At 39.7% G+C, this 21,621-nt stretch overlaps 1 protein-coding gene across 1 annotated transcript; it reads left to right on the forward strand.

Annotated features, from left to right (window-relative positions):
- Positions 1-20,060: 20,060 nt before the first annotated feature.
- LOC139742142 (uncharacterized) lies at positions 20,061-20,717 on the forward strand. Its single transcript, XM_071652711.1, has one exon. It carries the CDS (start codon positions 20,061-20,063, stop codon positions 20,715-20,717), a length of 657 nt encoding a protein of 218 aa, XP_071508812.1.
- Positions 20,718-21,621: the final 904 nt, after the last annotated feature.

A 21,621-nucleotide genomic window follows, 5' to 3' on the forward strand; every position in this document is an offset into this window, starting at 1 on the left:
ATTATTCAAAAGTGTCGAAAATTGCACTACTTTAATGTTCTCTTCGGTGATTTGCCATGCAAAATGAGTGAGTACATAGCACATGCAGCCATAATAATGGATGTTACTATACGCGTGTGGTGCAAAGGGAACCGAAAAGTAGGGGAGAGTTCGTCGAACGGGTACGATAAAAGATTCTCACCCCGGGCTTCATTTCATTTTCATCTCTCACTATACCTTTGGGGACTTCCTAACATTCAAGCAGTCTGCACGTTAGGGACAAATTCTTTCCGTCCATTTTTTTTTCTCTTTCTATTAGCATTGCTATCCAATGACCAAGAGACGTTGAGAAGAGATGGCTGAAATTTGCTCACCCGCCGAAAACTCCTCCTCCCTGTGATTTATAACTTTCTGTTCTTTTCTTCTTCTTTTTCAAGCATGATTAGTTAATTGCACTCGTGTTGGCAGCAGAGGCGATGTTCTCATTTTGAATGTTCTCGTGACATGAATGAAATTTAGATTTTTAGCGACTTTGGGCTTCCCATTCGCGATGTCAGCTTCAATTCGAGCTAGTGCGCGTGAAGGGAATTCGGGAGCCCGACAGCAAAGCAGCACACAGTTGGGTTCGTCGACCTATATATGGGAGTTTGCATAAAAGCAGGGCAAAAGACAAATCGTCAACATCGAGATGAAATATACATGTGCTCTTCTTCTCTTCTCTATCAAGACTATGTTACGGATATCATTTTTGTTACAATCTGTATGATATTAATTTACAAGGAAAAATGCGTCGTTGATATTTAATTATGTAAATTGTACTACTATGTAGTGCTGGTTACAGAATTGTCTGAAAAATTGTCTTCAATGAACATGACACTCATTTGTGATACATTCTCATCTATCTTCAGCTTAAAGGTTTACGTTTGACACACATCATTAACTATTCTATGTTATATTATAGAGGGAGGATAAAGATGATTATATAGAGGATATAAATTATGAAGGAACAAAAGAATAAATAAAAAGTTTGAATTACAGAAAAGAACAAAACAAAAACCATATCAAAATTTCCCACCTGCCCCCCGTTTATGGTTTCGTCCTCTGAGCTTAGGTTACACATCTCCCTGACTATGGTTTCACTCCAATCATTTTGAAGTCTGATAGGCGTGCATTGTGGAAGAAGGGATAAAGGGAAAAACCCAGAACAAAAACCAGAAATGCGGACGGCTGTATCAGCTGCGCGCCGGTTCGTGCGGAAATCACGTTACCCGCCGCGTAGCTCGTCTGTGATTTTGCACGTTTCTCTACTTCGCGGGGTTTTATTAAGTTTTGTCACAGTCGTGACAGCTCGGACTATCACCGTTGTCAGCCGCTACTTGCTTTGTCTCTCTCCCCATTTCCTTGCAGCTGCCCACCATGCCGCAGAAGATTTGTGCAGAATTATACACAATTTTGAGCAAAACACTGAGAAATACCGGAAATGTGGGATTGTTATTACTTTTTGTTTTCTAATACTTTTTTTTCAATTAATATCACTTCAAAAATGTAAGCTAGTATGAATGGTTATTATCAATGTTTCCAAATGTCGCTTGCTTCCCTTTGGAATGAAACGAATCGCACGAGGTGCTTTGAAAAAACAGAAAAACGTGCTGGAAATTATAGATTTCTGCCAAGTCACCTGCCCTTCTGTGCGCGTCTAGCACAGCTTCATGCAATGCGAGATACCATTTCCGTTTGGGGGCGTCAAAGGTTCAATATTGAATACGATGAGTTCAGTTCTATACTGTGTTTTATGTACATATATAAGGGGAAATGCGGAATAAATGGTAGTTTGGGGAATTTTGATAAAAAGCATGAAAATATTCAGAAAAATGCAAATATTGCCCTTTTTGACAAATTATGCATTGATATGGGCTCAATGCAGCATTGAACTGACAAGAGTACAGATTGCATCTTAAACCACAGAATTATGTATGTTAATGATAAAAAACTTTTTTGAGAAAAAGCAGATATACCTAACTTCCCCAAATGACTCGTTTTCTATGCACATTTATGGTACAGTCCTCAATCTACGCACTCTACACCTTCTGTGCCCTACTGTGGAGTAGTCCTGAGGCCCCAGATCAATGATAAGGCTTTGAAAAAACATTGTCAAAACCTTAACGGGAGTCAAAAATTTCCCCTTTGGAACGAATTCCCCTTAAGATACCTCGTTTTCAGACGTATATTCCCCCTATTGACGCTTTTATAGCATTATATATATATATATATATATATATATATATATATACATACATATAATATAATACATGTATAAATGATATAATATAACATATATATATATATATATATATATATATATGCATATCACAATACATTTATGCAACACCTGAATAGATCGTTATCATTTGATTGGTAGTTTGATATTGAACATTTGTCCCATTTTTCTGTTACGTCATCATACGTGCAACTGTGGCTCCATTTGCCATGCAATCTTGGATACGTACGTAAAACGCTCGCGTTTGCAGTGTGCATGCGATCAAGCTGACTGATTGACGGACAGTGCGATACAGCGTATAGCGCTCAACACTCTCTTCCACAGATCTCAGAACGTCTCGCACCTTCTCTCTTGTTTCTAAATTCACAAAACATGAAATGACAAGGATCTATTTTCAGGAGTTATATAAAACAAATAATTTTTTTTTTCATTTGTGCAATGGACAGAATATTTCATTCGGTGAAAGATTAAATCATTGATCCATTCAATGATCATTTCATCTTTCACCTCATGAAATATTCTGTTCATTGTAATCATCAATTCTTTGTGTAATATGAGATTTACACCACGGAGGTAGAAAGGGAGGATTTCTTTCCGCCTCCCTGATTTACACGTTCTTAATACAACACACTTTTTTTCTATACGCGCATGGGCATGTGCACTGGCATGATATGCGTGAGTGTGTGCTTGTGTGCTTGTGTGTGTGTGTGTGTGCGCGCGCGCGCGCGTGCGCGCTGTCGTGGAAGTATGTGTTTTTTGTATTGTGTACGTGTATTTCTTTTTTCATGTTACACCCAGAATGGGTTAATTCACGAATGATTTAAATAAAATCAATATATATCAAGGGAAAAAAACAGTGTGTTCATGACCATGTTCATGACCATGCTTGCGCATATTTGCCTTGGAAAAGTGTGACATACCACATCTACATGTTTGGGAATATGTATTCTAATGCTTGTTTGTTTGGTTTTTTTTTCTTTAATATTCTCGTTGAAAGAGGTGCATGTTCAGATATTATTCTGTTTATAATTTTTGCCGATGTTGCTGAGACTGATCACGTGTCTGTGTATTTCATTTTGTCTCAGTCCCTTGTTAAATTGTAGTTCGTGCTGATCAAGCCGTCCTGAGTATTATGTTTCGTAGCATAAAGAAATAAATATATAATACAATACATACCGATTTATAAATCAAATAACTCAGTAAATTTGAACCAATATCCTTTCTTTGAATATTTATGTGACAAAATGTTCATAAGTATTTTTACTGAATCATGATCAAATTGTATTTTACCTGATGGCAGTTTCTGGAAATTGTATGTTCTTTGGTGAAAGGGTAGACACTGAGCTGTCCTGAAAACCTCACACAGATAAATTAATAAAAATTAACGTGATGCATGGTGTATGAAGATACTTAACACTCGTTCGCCATGTAGTGCGTTGTATCAGCTTCTATTACTCATTAATATTACCAAAATTACGGCATATTAGCATGAAGAAACCATAATCAAACTTAATTAGATAACATACTGTTACTTCAAAAGAAATCATTCTGCATTACATCTTATCCAAATTTCTACTTTCACAGATTCTCTATTTTTTTTTTGTAACTAGAATACTTCTTTGAATTAGTATTCGAATTTACATTGCGTGGCTACCTATATATATATGTATATAATAGACAATTTTTATAAACTGCATTTTTATTTTACTTTCTTTAAATATGTTTCGATTGTGTTTGTCATAGTAGACAATCTTGTGAAAACACCCACCTCTGTTGAGAGCTTTCAAAGCAAAAAATAAACAAACAAACAAACAAACAAACAAAACACGCTTATTTTTAATGGTCCAACAGTTTGGAATAACTTCTCAACTTACATGCTTATCACTTCTGCAATCTTTGTATCTAAGAAAAAAGTTTCTTTTACAATCAAGCCTTGGTCACAATTCTTTATTCTTGTTATTGCTTCTTTCCATTGTCTTCTTATACAATGCCTGTATATTTTGAATTAAATTTTGAAATTAAAAATCACTATTTTGAGTCTCAAAAGGCAACCCCTCACCGACTCACAGCACTCTCTCTCTCTTTCTCAACACACACACACACACTCACACACACACACACACACACACACACTCACACACACACATACACATTCATAATGTCTCTTGCATATCACATTGTTATTTGCCATCAATATGTTTTGTAATTACGAAATTAAAAGAATTTTATTCAATGACTAGATGCATGCATAATTGTTTCATTGCTAATTCCATAGATTATAATTGTTTAATGATCACTAATTGTTAAAATATACATGCACATAACTCGCATGATGATGATGATAATGCATCTGCGGTTCTTTCTCATAGTCCTGTTCATGTTGAACAAGTTGACTGATGGTTTCATCACCTTGTGACGCTGCTCACTCTCGTCAGTGGTTGTGATAAATTCAGCCATCCCATTATGTAATGTATTGTAGCCTGGAGTATACGATGTTCCCTGCGGGACTTTCTTGTTCAGTATCTGGTTGTTGCTGGTTCTACAGCTATGCACGTGACTCGTAGGAAGAGAGATCGTTTCAATCGGAGAATGACAGAGTTCAAATATTCAAGAAAAGTGAGTCCGCACGATAATGTTCTTGCTTTGTCCAGAGATGTAATCACTCTTCTTCGTCTGTGCAGAGCACAGTACAGCATCTTTCTCTCTCCATCACAGGTTTATGCGTTTCTTGGTCAAAAATAGCACGTTGAACAAAAAATGACAGCACAGATTATGCACTCGGAAGACCAAAAAAAAAGTACAAAGGAATAGTGGAGAATATGATCATACTAACAGTTCTCTCCTGCGGAAGTGTAGATGTGACCGAAAATCAGCCCAGCTGACAGAAATCTCTCTCGTAATTGACGTTGGATTGGTGAGAGAGGGAAGACTGTGGCGACAGGTGTTTAGCAAGCTACGTATCAAGATTCGTCCATTTCAATATCTGTCTCTCCCTGTGTGCGTGTGTATGTGTGTGCGTGTGTGTGTGTGTGTGTTTTCTTTATTCTTTCGCGTAAGCCTTGTCCCCGAGAACCTGTTTGCATTCCTGTGAAGTAGACAATGGCCTGAGGAGCAATTATGTTGCCGTTTGAAGGGGGCGCCTGCTCTGTGTATTATATGCGTGGTGGAAGGAGCGATGTATTTTTAGGTTCGTCTATGCTGTAATAGGCTGCTGTATCTTGCGTGTGGGAATTAATGTGGGTAGGGAATTAGCAAAGCTGGCCTCGGGGGTAACTGAAATGCCATACTAATTAGCGACGCATCAGTCTTGCACAAATCCTTCTTGGAACGTCCCCGTTCTTCGCCAGCAGTATAGTGCTGGTTTCGAGGGCATGGCGAGGAAGCTGACACAGCCGAGAAATAATAATGTTACAACAACACGGGCCCAGCATTTTCGCCAATTTTCGAGCCAATATAGTCGTAACCGTTTGGAATTATTAAAGCCGCCGCTCTTCTCTCTGCTCGGAACACATTCATGTCCCTTATCCTTGGTTTGCTTTAGCACGGGCTAATGGGACCAGAAACTTTAAAGCACGAGCACAAACTCCCAGCAATGATGATATGCAACTTCGCAGCGTAAGTGGAAAAGAAAGAGCTTTGATTGGTTGATCTCTCTCTGTGGTCAACTACGTCTTTAGGGAAGTCCTTAACATTGGTAAAGGGACATCGTGTGTGCCTGTGTGTTTTGCGTGTGTGCGTGCGTGTGTATAAAATGTATGTGTGTGTGCGCGCTCGTGTGTGCATTTTTTGTGTGTGTCGGTGGGTGTTATTGATGCTTTCCGGTTGCGTTTCTGCGAGTACCGATTGTTCATGAACACCAACGCCTACAAAGTCAACATTAATTGACGAACACTCAAGGAACCCACACTTTAGCGTCGTGTCAGGCCTCGTGGCCTTGGTGTATATTCCACTTCGTGCGACTTAAATCACAACTAGCTTGTTAGAAATGGAGAACGGTGCGGCAAGAGGTGAACGCACAAACCGAGTGACGTCAGCCACGAGGCTTCTTCGAACTTGCATCCGTCTCACCTTGCTTAACCACGCATTGAGGAATAATTTAGCACACAAACTTATTATCATTTATGTTAAGTACGGTAATCTACCAGCTGTGTCTCGATTGACCAGTCCAGATTAACGAATTCTCCTCGAATCATCCATTACTCTGCGAGGTACTTGGGGCCTTACGTAGCGGTTTCTGAATTCTTTTATAAAGGGCTGGATATTTTTAAATTTGATTGTGAACTTAGATAACGAAGATTGATTATATACCTTGTGATGAAATGATAATTTTAGCGTCTCGTCGATTACACACAACGTTGTGTACGCCACACCTGTATGAAAATAGACGACACAGACAAGGCGATAGCCTTCGTATATCGCACTTTTCTTATTTCCAGTGCGAAAACTTTTGTGTGTTGTTCCCGTTGAGAGCAGAATATGCTGTTTGCATACGATCTACAGACACTAATGTAGGCCGATTTAACCACATGCTTGGCAGGAATCAGGGAGAAAACTAGCGTTAACACAAGTCCGTATAAAGGCCCTGTGGCAGACGGCACTTTCTCATGCGCATTTTCAACCCTTGCCTTGCCGTTATTACTTGTAATACACATAACACATGGCGTATAGAGTAAAAGTTATCCACCCGTTAGTGACTTGGGACTGTTCCAAACATACGAAGGGTGGATCATTTTACTAACGCCTGACCAAATGTGTCCAGTATTTGTTTTATAAAATGGTGAAATGATCCATATTCCGCGGCAAGCGTTCGGCAAGTTTTCCATGTCGGAACCAGCTCCAAGATAACTGAACCGCACACACAAACAATTAATGTATTTATGATACACAACCAAAGCAGCTTCATCGCAGATAAACGATCTTAGAACGTATCATAAATATACTCAACTGTAACGCCAGGATAAAAGAAAATTTGAGCCTTTAGAAAATTAAAAGACTAGTCACGTGATAGCTGTAAGCCAATCATTTCGGTAGGATCCATAGCACCCTTTTATAGTCTCGAAAAAGGTGTGAAATATAAACCTAGGTCACTTGACAAAAGCCTAAGCGATTGACGGAACATACCACCTCCGAGTGTCTACGGAAATTCGGAGCGTTGGTGACGAAGTTTTCTGGTCGCTAAGGAGATAAATCCTGTCTTTGCATCCTGTTCTATGCAAACCCCAAGGGACAAAAAGGGAAAAAAAATGTCTTCGCTCATAATGTTTTCTTTTGTTTTTAAAACGGAAGCCTGGCAATGTTGTTGTGGTTTTTATGGCAGGAACCTTCTTGAAGATCATGTCTCGTGAATCTAATTTGATAAACAAAAGATTACAATGGGGGAACAAGAAATAAACCCAAATATTGTCCCGTAAAAGTGTCGTGACCTCCAAAGTTCACCTGTAATTATGAAAAAGAAATAAACACACAATAAATGGGAGAAGCATACAACAAATGCTTTCTAAGATGGATATTTTATCTAAGTGGAATCTAATTGAACATCTATCACAACAACTGCTTTGCTGATGGTGCGAGAGCGAAGACAGCTAATTGAACGTGTACGTAGGAAGCGAGCTCACGCGGTGCTATTACTTCGCTGCTCCTGTCGTCCAGGGAAAGCGGCATCACGCGGTGACTGGACTGGCTGTTGCAGTGAGGAATGCCCGCATGCAGCGAAAAGCGGTCAAAACAGCCACGAGAGCATCAACTGCAAAATTCCCGCTTTGATCCGGGTCATCGACTTTAGAGCCCGCTCCGAATCCTGCCGGATTAGAAAGCGGGCAGATGAGGCTTACGTATGCGGTCAGGTTGCACACGAGTATCGTACTTGTTGAGATACTTTGGGTTGGCAATGCTGCTGCAAGATGAAAGGAAGAGTTCTTTAAAGCTCAAATGGACAGAGACACACACATATACAAACACACACACACACAACGTTATACATTTACTTGGTACCGGAGAAAGAAAAGAAAGAGAGAAAGAAAAATCTTCCATAATTCTGTCACCAATTCATGCAACTTTTGGGCAACCATCCTGAAAATCGAAGGAAACGTAGCATTGAAAAGAGTCAAATCTCCACATTTTCATATCGCTGAACGAGGCATAAGTGCGGTTACATGATTCAATCACATTCGTGCAAGTCAACGCGTCCAAAGGAAGATGATATACCTTGTATTAATCAGTAGAAGTCTCCAATAGCTTTGGACTCGAGGTCTCTGCTTCGAATCTTAATTGGCAGAACTAGGAGTTCTCCTTAGCCAAGCCACTTTAACTATGGATGACTTGGTCCGTCGGTCTCGTGATTGTTTGCTTGTTTAGCATTAACTGTGCTCTTTTTGTCAAAACTTTGCGAATGAAATATCAAAACTCAGTCTCAGTCTAAAACTGCTAAATGGGCGAGGATATCATGATGCATACACACTATCAGAGATAGACAAATATGAGCTAAAACAAAACTGTGCTCGTAAGACTAACTCCAGACTCATGCCCACGCAGGTACGATTGCTACCACAACGCAGGTGGAGCAATCAAGCAGACAGGTAGATATGGGTCAGGTGCTTCAAAGTGTAGATTCATAGCTCAGTTAACGTAGTCTGACAGGAAGTCAATGATCTTCTATATTTCTAGCATTTCGGAGTTTTTGATTAAAGAAACTAAAGATACTGGGAAGACAATCATCTGACAGAGGCACTGGGAATACTTAACATTTTATCGTACTCCATTGTGTCTTGGCGCAAGGACTTATGGGAGTTGCAAAGTGATAATGAAAGCTCGAGTTTGCGTGCCAAAAGAAGAAGGGGAAAAATGTTCATTTCATCAGCTGTCAAATATGAAAGTCTTATTCATCTTTTTCATCTTTTTTTCTCTCTTTGCTAGGGCGTATCAGTTGCCATGGCTACTCGAGCGTCTGATAAGAAAAGCTCTGTCCTTGCTCTCTCGTGACATAATTGTGTTTGTCTAATCGGGACAGCCAAACAATCGGGCTCCTCGCCACTTTTCGGTCGGCAAAACAACCTTTGCATCGATGTGCAGCGGTTTCTCGAAGCAGCAATGCGCGGAACTCTGATATTATTGTAATATCAGCGAAGGTCGTCCTCAGATGGATTTCGTTTAGCAAAGGCGCAGTGCGGTTCCACTATGGAATTACCTTAAACTTACCTTACTGTAACATCGCACAGGAAACGGCGATCGACGAAACAATTTGAAACGAAACTTTGAAGTGAAACAAAATAGAGCCTGCATCGCCATCGCCAACCAGTGTCGCATCGATATGAATGCTGTTACAGCTGCATACATTATTAATGATATTGGCCGTTGAGTCATCTGCGATACTGATGGTCATGATTTGGTTATTTGATCATTTGGTTACATCCCAGACGAAGGGGGAGACTCCGAAAAGCCCAAGATAAACGTAGCATTTTCTTTTTAATGCGTTAATTTCTTATGTCAAAAAAGTAAATAAGTAAAAGCTTTACTGCATACAGTGTATACCCTCACTGGTAGCTCTTAAAATTACGAGTAAAGACTAATTTATACAATTGTTTTTAAAGTCGATCCCCTCTTTACAGAGAGCTGCTAAAAGAAATGGTTGTATAAAAGGGCAATCATTGTAAAGAACATAGTACAGATATTTCGAGCTATCTCCTCAAACGACTTCATAGTATTAAAAAAAATATCAGTATTAACTGATCAATTTTGAAATAGACAGAAGAGAATGTTCCAGACTTAGAGTAAGAATAAGAAAGGGGACAACTTTTAAACATAAAACACATTTATTGTTTGGGATCGCTGATCTTGTGGAGGAGTAGGGAAAATAAGACAAGTCATCTTTTATATTGACAAGATCTTGATCACATTTTCAATTCTCATCTTAATCGGAAGTATTACAAAGACAATGAATACGAAAATACCTCAAAAGGCATGTTTGGTTTAGGAGAGATGGCTCAGACGGAGGCTTTCAAATTTGCAGAAAATATTGTCTCGCTTTGATATTCCGTTTCGTACTAGGGAGAAAAAAGGTAATAGGCTGTCACACATGGCTTCAGTTTGAGTTAATCTTCAGAATCTCTCGTCATAACTATGGCATAAAGATGACGGCTTATGAGCAGGGGTAGTGTAGTTCCGATGGAGCAATGATCCGTAGGGAACGATGTAATTTGAGCTGGCGTGAAACGGCTGGATTTAAAAAAAAACATATCCAACTGTCGTCGCATTTCGTTCATAATCCTTTCTCTTCAGCATCCTGCAGCTTATACTTATGACACCCACTGATCCATTTAACGCCTCCAGAAATTCAAGCAGATTAAAATGTTTGATCTCTAGACATGCCCTGACAACAAATGTTGACTTAACTTCTCATCTGCCGGTGCACAGGGTGAATTCAGCAGCTCGACAGGCGAACATAGCTAAGAGGCCGGGGGAGCTGGTTCGGAGAGCGAATCTTATCGAGGGGTCGCTAAGAAGAGGGAGTTTCTGAGCCTTATAATGTTGTTAGCCTAACATTCCAAGCGTTATAAAGAATGAAATAGAATTATAGAAATGGAACATAGTAGGTTACGTGATCAGTATTCTACGCAAATCTATTTTTAGTTTTAAGCAAAGCAGATTCGTAGAGAAGGGGGGGGGGGGGTGAAGTTGTCTTTAACCCTGTGAACCTCATTCTTGGTTAACTTTGATGCAAGCACTCAGGCTCCTCTCCTGACGCCTCCGCTGTGCGTGATTGAAGAGACGACATCCACCGGTGTGACGTCGCAGAGAGCGCGCCGTGACGAGAGAATGGATTCAGATCGAATTCCCGCGTTTTCCTGGCAGACGAGCGAGCGTGGAAATCCCATAATGCCCCTGCCTTGGAAATCAGTTAGCACCTTTGAGAAGTAGTGGTGGCAGAAACTGTATCACCTTCTCTCAGGTTTTGACCCTCCTTTTCCGTATGTGCAAGTGACGGTAAGTGTGTGATGGTGTGTGCGTAATGGTGTGTGTATAATGGTGTGTGTGTGTGAATAAGAGATAGAAGGATAGAGAGAGGGTGTGTGTGTGTGTGTGTGTGTGTGTGTGTGTGTGTGTGTGTGTACGTATGTGTGCGTTGATGTTCGCTTGTGTGTACGTGCTCGCTTGGATATTGCCTTCTTGTGATATCACGTGGTTTGTTGTTGACGTGTGATGCATTTTACACAGAATTAATAACGTTCCTATACGAGGAGAGAAAACGGCAATATAGTGTACCATGCCCTTACGAAGAAAGACAACTCATTCGAGACATCCAGGAACTGCTTCAATGTGTTTTCTTAATTCTATTGTAGTCGTGGCCCATTTTTGTTTGCATCTTAACTTTTCCATGTGACTCTAGTAGTCTACGGGATGATTCACCACAGCCGTGCTGAAAATACCAATGCGACAACGCAATGCTACATTCTATGAGGAACTCAAATTCACATTATTGATGGAGATTTTAAACTGACATGGATTATTCCCCATTCTGTGGTTTTAAAAGCAAGTCAAAATCCTGAAAATACATTGCAGTTAGCGGGGTGTTTTGTTTTTTTCTTTTTAGTCACACAATTTTATCTCTTTTTACCCCAAATTGAATAGCTGGTACTTTGATTCTAGCAAACCCTGAAAGAAAATGCAATGAAACACAAGGCGTAAAATATGTTTAAGACCAAGAACCGAATATTCATAAAAGACATCATTCCATGGGAAGTCTGCACAAAATCTAATCAACCCTCTGAATGCCACACCTCTCCATAGGTTTATGTGTGTAATTTGCGCACATTTGACTCACTGGCATAGAAAGGATTAAACGCTACTTTTCGCGATATTTGTCTCGAATGTTTCTTTACATTACGCCAAGTTTTCCAGTCGTTTTTAGCCTGTGAACCTCTATCTGGTGGAGAGTTCATCAGTGTTTGTTAGCACGGGTTTTTGGTACCTTTCTTTGTTTTATTTGAATGATGGATCTTAAAAAGCCTCATTACAAATTCTCATGCATGTGCAGTTAAAATCATATATTTAGGCCTACTTATTTTGTAATCTGTTTGTTAGCTATATCTATCTAGTTAGCTATCTAGTTTTTGTATTAGTACAGTTACTAATCATGTCTCTGTTATTCATTGACGTGACTCTTTAATTCAACTCTCTATTTGGTTAAGTATTTGCCTATCACGTTTGTATCTGTTTATGTAAGTGTTTTTGTGAAAAGTATATTCATATTATGATCATTGACTTAATTTTGCTTTGTGATCATTGGATATGGTGTAAGGTTTCATTTCAAAGTCCGTTATCACAGTCTGTTTTAATGTATGTATATAAGATATATATATATATATATATATATATATATATATACATATATATATATATGTATACATGCATTTATGTGAATATATAGATATATAAAACATAAAGAAATGTACATACATATTTGTATTGCAACATTAAAAAAACCGAAGATTTACGGTGTGTTCATATGTTGCAATACTCATTGAATCCTTTTTTACTTGATGGCTATAATGTCATCAATGGACTTACGGAATGTATCAGAGCTCTTTCTGGAATATAAGACATTAAGAAATGCCTTCAAAATCTCAATATGATGAATTAACTGACATAAAACAATGGTCGCAGATTCCTTTCTATCTCTATCAAAGCTATTTCATATTTTATTGTTTATTGGTCTTTATACAACGTCCAAGCAGATAATTGCAATTTGATTGGAGGATTGTTGGTGACGTGATATTCAATAAGTACTCCATTCAAAGCGCCGTGCAATTTTGGTTCTATTTTTCGCGTGCAACTTGGTTCGATTTTTTCGTTCTATTCCACGGTTCGAGAAATTGTACGGTACTGCATGTACTGTGTGTTGCATGTTGAGGATCGCACACAGCTAGCGCAGTGTACGTGTGCGGTATATATGCATGCGCGTACGTAGGCCTACGTAGTGCTAGTGTATGTGTATTCATGAGCGACCTGTATCTACACTGATTGCACAAGCCAGCCAGAAAGAGAATCGCAGTGGATCCACATGTAAGTATGGCTATATTTTTCATTATATAGACTTCTAGGCCTACTTAGACCTACCCAACAATCCTCCAACCAAAAAGATCTACTTTGACGTTGTATAAAACAAATAGTGTATGGTCTTTACTCGTGCAATGGAACGAGATTTCGCACAAGGTGAAAGATAGAGGCACTCTATTCAACGAGGCGAACATTGCACTCATGACCATTCACTATTTGTATAATGAATATTATACAAATAGTGAATGGTCACGAGTGCAATGGTACGAGATTTCGCACGAGGTGACAGATAGAGGCGCTCTTTTCAACGAGGCAAAGCCGAGTTGAATAGTGCGCCTCATCTTTCACCTAGTGCGAAATCTCGTTCCATTGCACGAGTAAAGACGGTACACTATTTGATTTATACAACGTCCAAGTAGATCTTTTTGGTCTAAGTAGTCCTAGAAGTCTATATACATGTATGTATGAAAAATATAGCCATACTTTCATGTGGATCCACTGCGATTCTCATACACGTACACTAGCACTACGTAGGCCTACGTACGCGCATGCATGTAGGTTCTACCGCACACGTACACAGCGCTAGCTGCATGCGATCCTCAATATGCAACACATAGTACACGCAGTACCGTACAATTTCTCGAACCGTGGAATAGAACAAAAAAATCGAGCCAAGTTGCACGCAAAAATAGAACCAAAATTGCACGGAGCGTTGAATGGAGTACTTATTGAATATCACGTCACCACCAATCCTCCAATCAAATTACAAGGATCTACTTGGACGTTGTATAATACTTAACTTCCATAGTGACGACTAATGCACATTAAAACATGTTTTTACAATTTCTAAAATGCATCAGTCTCGGCTGCATGATGCAGAAAGAGTTAACTGAATGATTACAGTCGTCGATCCCTCCTAGCTCTCCCTCACCTATGTCCATTCACATGACGTGCTGCAAAAAGTTTGCAACGATATTGCAAGATACAAATAGAATTCGTAACAACTTAAATGTATGCAAAGTTGACGATAGATGAAACTAATCGTTCATACCTAATACATATTGCAGTTAGATGGGAGAACAAAATAAGAACGTTGAGGAAAAATCGGAAGGAAGCAAGTTAGAACGAGGGATTGTTCTTCCAATGACAGCATCTTTTACAAGTAAGATTAAAGATTTTCTGGTTCTCATAAAATATTACTTGTTTATCTCAGTGTGACTTGCGTAATGATACAACCGCAATGACAGTGGGACTTCAGACAGCATCTTTTACATGTTTGATGAATAATTTTCTGGTTCTCATGAAATGCTGTCAATTAACTTCTTTATTTCAATGTGACTTGGGCATTAAAGATATCACCGCAATGACTGTTTAAATATTATGTTACAAAAATATTCTTGGAACGAGTAGGTTTGAAGCGCTTTACGTAAATTGCAATTTCACTCTGTCGTGGATCCATCCGCTATGTGGGTGTAGCTAATCAATTTGGCTTCATCCTCTTTACCCAGTGATGTAGATTGTTCCTCATTTATGAATATCGTCCGTCCATTTATTTTACTTCGTATTCCTCCGTTATATTCAGTTATCTAATTTGATTGCCGTGTTTAAACTGAATGATGTCAGCTCAGTCATTTGCGGTATCTTTTGTTTTGGGGTTGTTGTTTTTTCGGCTTTATTTCATTTTCAGAGAAATCCAGAAATAAATTTTGGGATGAGAAGATTGTTGTCTCACACAGGTACCCCTCATTTCCGAAACATTATTTCACCTATGGCTTCCCAGACGCAAACTGATGCAGCCGGAGTTCTCAGAAAAAAATATGATTTCCACTTTGGGGTAGCATCGGTTCCCATTTAGGCTCTGATTTGTCTCTATTCACAGTAGTGTCTATGATAACAACTTCTTGAGTGTTGCTACATGTCTACATCCGTGGTTGCTGTTAATGTTGTTTTCTGGGGGTGTTAGTGTGTGTGTGTGTGTGTGTGTGTGTGTGTGCGTGTGTGTGTGTGTGCGTGTGTGTGTGTGTGTGGTTTCTCGTCACCTTGCGGTTAGAAATATTTCAGATGTGTGCAAGGGGTGCTTCTTATAAGCAGGTAAACCATTTGGAAGAGATGTTGGTAAAAATTATGATATAAGTTGAGACCTTATAAGAATCTATATCATATTGCTTTTCATATACAAAGGGATCCCTCCATTACCTATATGTTGCAATCATTATTGTCTGCTCCCTTGGCTCAAGATACAAATCCATGTTGATTCTTGCTGGTTATGGTATCCATGACAAGCTATATGTGTATTCTAAAACAAACAAAATCTTATTAAAAAAATAAAAATAAAGAGCAAAAGCAGAACAACCAAAAACAAATGCAAAAACAGAACAAAACAAGCTCAAGGATAACTAACGTTTCAGTCTCAAGCAGTTTTGTCATGCTGATCCGCTTCTTGATAGCATGAACTAAGAGGAGCACCAAGGAAAAAATAAAACAATAATTTAACTAAAGATATGTTTTTCTTATTTTTTGCTCTAGATTTTGTCTTGAATGATGCCACTGCCTCAGAAATGCTGATTTCTAATTTCAATTAGGTAAAAAAAAAGTTAACCTTGCTGATTCCTTATGTAGTTGTCTATGGATGCCTGGGTACAAAATTCTGCCTCGTAAGGTTTCGTAGTCATTCACTAAACAATGTATCAACAGTGTCTGTGCATGCTAATGACATATTTCACTGATTGCTTGAAATTAAGATTTGAATTATAATCAAATAGACCAAAAAAAATCTGAGCAGATATCTCTTCTTTGATTTTGATTTGAGTTGATTTTATTGTTCCACATCTCAAACACAAATAACATGATACAATCGATTGAACATATTAAGACTGGACATAGCGTCGTTATTACAAATAATACAAGAGAAGACAATTCTATAAACATGAAATGTTGGGGACCTATTCAATAAGCAGAGCTTGTAATTTATAGGTCCCTACATAGATGAAAATGTTGGTCTTGTTAAACAAACAACATACATGTAGTAACGAAAACTGTGAAAGGAAGGAAAGGGACGTAAAGGAAAAGAGAGCAAAAAGAGCAAGAGAAACAAATAAAATACATCAGAGCAGAACGAAATAGCCACCTGCAATACGCTTGCAAGATTTCTCATCACCTGAGCAACATAGTTACCTAACTGTAAGAATGCGCAAAAATACACATGATACATAATGATTCATTAATTCAGGAATAGCCTTGACATGAACGACTCAGTAAAAAGAATGAAAAGCAAATCCGGAATGCCTAATAAACAACGAATCTGATGAAGAAGAGGAAGCACGATAAGCTTTATATCCTTTGCCAAACAATGCCAAATATCTATAATCAGTACTCTTTCACAGATTTTCACTTAGTTAAAGTTTCCTCTTTAACCCACTCCTTACCAATACGGACAGCGTGATCATGTGTGTTTTACACGGGAATAAATTAAACTGAAAGATAACACTAACACACACACACACACACACACACACACACACACACACACACAGATGAACATAAGATATATATCGTCGCTGGGGTGATAAGACCTTGTATCTGCAATTTTGGTGAAAATGAGTTTTTTGGATTAATGGTCAAATAATGGGTTAAGTGATTTTCTGTCCAAATCCCAACTGTCTTACTCCAAAAATGAAGCCACCACGGCTTGTCAAAGGAAAGGCTATCCCATTCGCCACAGTGCTTTGGCCGCCATGTTTTTTGGCTCTCCTGAACATTTTACATTTTGTAGATACGAGGTCTTATCGCCCCAGCGACGATATATATATATATATATATATATATATATATATATATATATATATTATGATATACTATTATAAGAATATTATGTGTGTGTGTGTGTGTGTGCATGTTTTTTGTGTATTGTGTCTGTATCTTTTTGTCGTGGGTTTAAACCCTTTTTAGCTGAATGATACTTCAACCCAGTAATGTAATCTCTACAACACGACGTGCCTTCGACGGACATGGAGACAATTTCTGAGGATCAGACTCAATGAGCGTATCGACCGGTGTCAGTGGGAAGTAGAACATATCTTGCCCCGAGCAATATGTTATCCAACATTTTTTTTTCTTCTTGCGAAGGAATGATTTGGAGGAGAAAGCTCCGCGCTGTGCTTATCCACAGAATGAATACTTAAAGTTACTTCCAAAGTGTTGTCTTGCTTATCATAATGTAGTATGATATGATATGAATGGCATCATCTCCTATCATATTACTGTATATTTGATATGGTAAAATATGAAATGATCGATTTTTCACCTAAAAAATAGATTTGTTCGATCACTTTTTCTGTACATCATTCACGTGCTATGGCTGATTTCATGAGAGAATTTTTGCGATTAAGAATCATATTGGATGTGTTGAATTAAAGATTTGGTGATAACATTATTAGGCAAACGTATAATATAACCATGTGTTTTGCCTTCATAGTGAGATGGCTCAGTCGGTAGCTCGTCTGCATTGTAATCTAATCGCTCGGGTTCGAACCCCATTTGGATGAGCAATATACGTTGTGTGTGTAATCATGTCATCCCATCTGATGAGAGGCAAAGTACTCTTTTCTCCTGCATATGTAAGCTAAGAAAAAAAATCCAGCGTAAATCATTGGATGCAATGGCTTTAGAGAGAGAGAGAACAAAAAAAAATCACGTGCTTAGCATTGGAGAAACTGATGACACCAACAAGAATGCTTCGAAATGTAATCATCATGTCGGTTCACTTAACATCAGACGAAAATTCTTCTAGGCTCGAAAGCTCAGTCCAATTTTGACTCAGGTTTACTCCATTGGCTTGCTATGATTGGATAAGTAATTTACTGCACCTTTTTTTCCTGGCATATGATCATATTGCCAAACTAATTGATTGTTTAAAAACCACATCATGTTGTCAAAAACAACTTAAACGTATACTTTGATCTGCTCAGAATTCTAACACAGAAAAGCCTTTCTTGTCAAGGAAACATCTCGTACTTTTATGCTTTTTAATGTCTTCTTGAAAGATGCACTTGGGTCTATTAAAGTTACAAATTAACACACTGTCATGAATGTGCGAATTCATATATTAATGAAGTGGATCGAAGAATCGCACGTGGATGAAAAGTTTCTAGAAAGAGACAGAGATCACGCACACGGCCCTCGAGAATTAAAGTTTGTTTTTCGACTCCTCCTAAACGTTCAGGGATAATGCAGCCCTGTTAATGCTTCGTGTCACAGAAATGACGTTTGTGCTGTTGATTATCAACATTGTCTCCTTCATGCTATAACAGTTCACATGTGTGAGTGCACACACACACACGCGCGCGCGCACACACACACACACACACACACCACACACACACACACCACATAATATCAATGCACTTCTTATAGACATTTTGCTACTAAATTCCGAAAACTTAATACACTAATATAGATAAGGAAACTCTAGATTCATTTTTTTAGGCATAGTGAATTCCAATGACATGTTCACTGATGCAGTCAAAAATATGACGCAAGATGGCGCCCTATTTCCCTCCATTGACGTTACTTTCATCTCTCTCTCTCTCTTCCCCTATCTCTCTCTCTCGTTTACCCCTTGCTGGTAGCAGGGCCCACTCGCTGCTGGTTTTCACGCAGTGGTGCACGGCGCGTCACAGCCATCGCTCCACGCTCATTTTCATCCCCCCAAACATACCAACTATAGTGCGGAGCGTGCGCCACGCGCCCGGAGCTGCCCCGTCGCAGGGTACTCGCGTGTGTTGGCGCTCCAAGGGAAGAGTCAATAATGCACGAATCTGCGGCATTCGTCCGCTTGCCACCCGGCTAGAGAGGATGTGACGTGTTCCCTGCCTCCACTCGGGAGTTTGTGTACTCTGTGATCCCTATACCATAACGGATTATTTGCAATATCTATGATTATAATCAAAGCGTTAATCATCAAAGTTTTGTTTTTCTGCTAGCAAATATAGTGCTGCCTCGTAAAAAATTGTGAACTCGGCTACACTTTTTTGTTTGTGTGTGTGTCTTAACTACCACGAACATCAGTCTAAAGTTGTGTCAGAGTGATCTTTGCAATCCAATAGCATAAACGTGCAGGGAACTTGGATAAATCCCTGCCGACCTCGCCCGGCCTGTAGATCGATGGCGATGCGTGGGGGCAATTTTTCAGCTCGTCTGCTTTTGGGGGAGATAATAACGTGAGAGGACACACTCATCGCATGCTGCGATTGGCTCTCCTTGTCAATGTTTGTATACCTGTCCCTGTGATGTATGAGGTGCGACATGTATCACAGCCGAGCTAATCAATAAGGCAAACTTCCGACTCGATCAACCTCCGGGCGAGTCCTCCACGTATCAGCTCTCACGTGAACGATTCCCTCCGAGGCAGAACTTTCAAATCGCTTCAGCGCCGCTCAAATCACATCGAGACACGATGTGATAACACTCTCAGCATCTTCTGTTTTCTTTCTCCCATTTCGTGATACGGAAGCTGGTACTGCTCCCTCCGAATGCAAGTAATAAAATCGCTCACCCTGGAGATCATTTTCTTTGGATTAAAACGTCGCGCCCCGACGATTGGATCGTAGATAACCGCGAATGTAACGGATAGATCGCTACAGTGGGCAAGATGCATCGCTATCAAGTGCAACGTGTGGATAACTTTGCCTGTATTTTGCTTATTTCATGGGTATTTTTATCGTTGTCAATGTTGAACAACGTGGTTTTGGCGATGAAAGACACCACTGCAGCCCCCGCCTCTACCACTGCCTTCAACGCTTCTGCCCAGTCTTCAGTGGCGCCTAGCGAGAAAACGGAGCCGCCCAGCGACTACGACGAAGATGAGGACGTCGACCAGGCAACGAAAGACGATCATTATCGCTTTCTCGCTTTCGTTTCGTCACCGCCGGAGGATATCGTAACCAAGTTCCTGCAGTACGTGGACGCCACCCAGCGGAACATCGAGACGTGCAAAAAGGGTACCTGGCACGTCTCTCTCGATCGCGGCGCCGTGAGCTACGGTCCTGAGCGCTACATGGACCAGGCGCTGAAAACCGTCAGCACGGCCAACATGCTGACCCGCATATGGCAGAGCGAAAAGCTGGCGGACGTGCACGACAACGAAGATTTCTTCTACAACATTGTGGTGTCCAACGTGGAAAATGACCCGAATATCTTCGCTTTCGGCAACTGCTACGATAAGTTGCAGTTTCGCAATTACACGCTGTTTTGCCCGTTTGCGTATCGTCAACCAAATGGTGTTATCAACGTGAAGGATCTGTCCGTTGAGTATAAGTATTTAACCAACGAGTCGGAATGGTTCTATCAAGCAAGGATGAAAGTGGACCAAGTACTGAGAACAAGGGAAGAAAGCAAAGGTAAGTTCTGATCAGTGCTAACTCTTTCAATCTATTGAAGTGTTATCATCTGTCTACATTTTCCTATTTTCTTACGTGCAGCAAGGCTTTTCATTTCGACGGCTTGAAAGCAAATGCGCAAGTTTTGATCTGAGGAAATCTCTGCACACTTGTCGGGCTTCATAAATAATTAAGAATAATCCAGAGAAATGAAAGGTTACGCCACGTCATAATGAATAATTGAAATGATGTATCAACAGCTGATGCAGCTACATTTTCTTTTAAAGAATTATATGGTATACATTTCATCTCTCCTCTGCCTTATGAACTGCGAAAGCTATTTCAGTCCCTTAGTATCTGGAAAAGTGCATGTATTTCTTTTTTTATGAAGTGGAAAAATGGGATTCCATCGGGATTCGAACCTGAGACCTCCGGATGCTAGCCCGGTGCTCTACTGACTGAGCTATAGAAAGCCCTAGTTAAGTGTTCGAAACCCTAGATTCTAAATGCTCGGATGGTCAGAAGCTATAGCAGTGTGTTTGTGTGTTACACACACGCACACACTTAAACCTGGCATAAACCCGAAGGATAATTCAACTTCGGGATAAATGCGAGGGGTCACCGAAGTGATGCAGCTTTTTTGAGTATGTAACAAACGCAGACAGAAGAAAACTGACCAGAAATGAATATAATTTATTTGTGGAAAAGTGAGCAAAGAAAAATGGGATTCGAACCCGAGACCTCCGGATGCTAACCCAGTGCTCCACCGACTAAGCTATAGAAAGCCCTAGTTCAATGTTTTTCCCAGAAACCCTAGATTCTCAATGCTCGGATGGTCAGAAGCTATAGTTGTGTGTTTGTGTGTGACACAGACGCACACACTTAAACCCGCATAAACCCGAAGGACCTATACAAGCGTGAAACATTACAAGATAT

The sequence above is a fragment of the Diadema antillarum genome, unplaced genomic scaffold (genome assembly GCF_040938485.1).
Source record: "Diadema antillarum isolate AM-2024a unplaced genomic scaffold, OU_Dant_1.0 seq00000981_RagTag, whole genome shotgun sequence".
NCBI lineage: Eukaryota > Metazoa > Echinodermata > Echinoidea > Diadematoida > Diadematidae > Diadema > Diadema antillarum.

Coding starts and splice junctions, on each gene's coding strand:
- LOC139742142 (XM_071652711.1), top strand. CDS start 20,061: ATGAAAGACACCACTGCAGCCCCCGCCTCTACCACTGCCTTCAACGCT.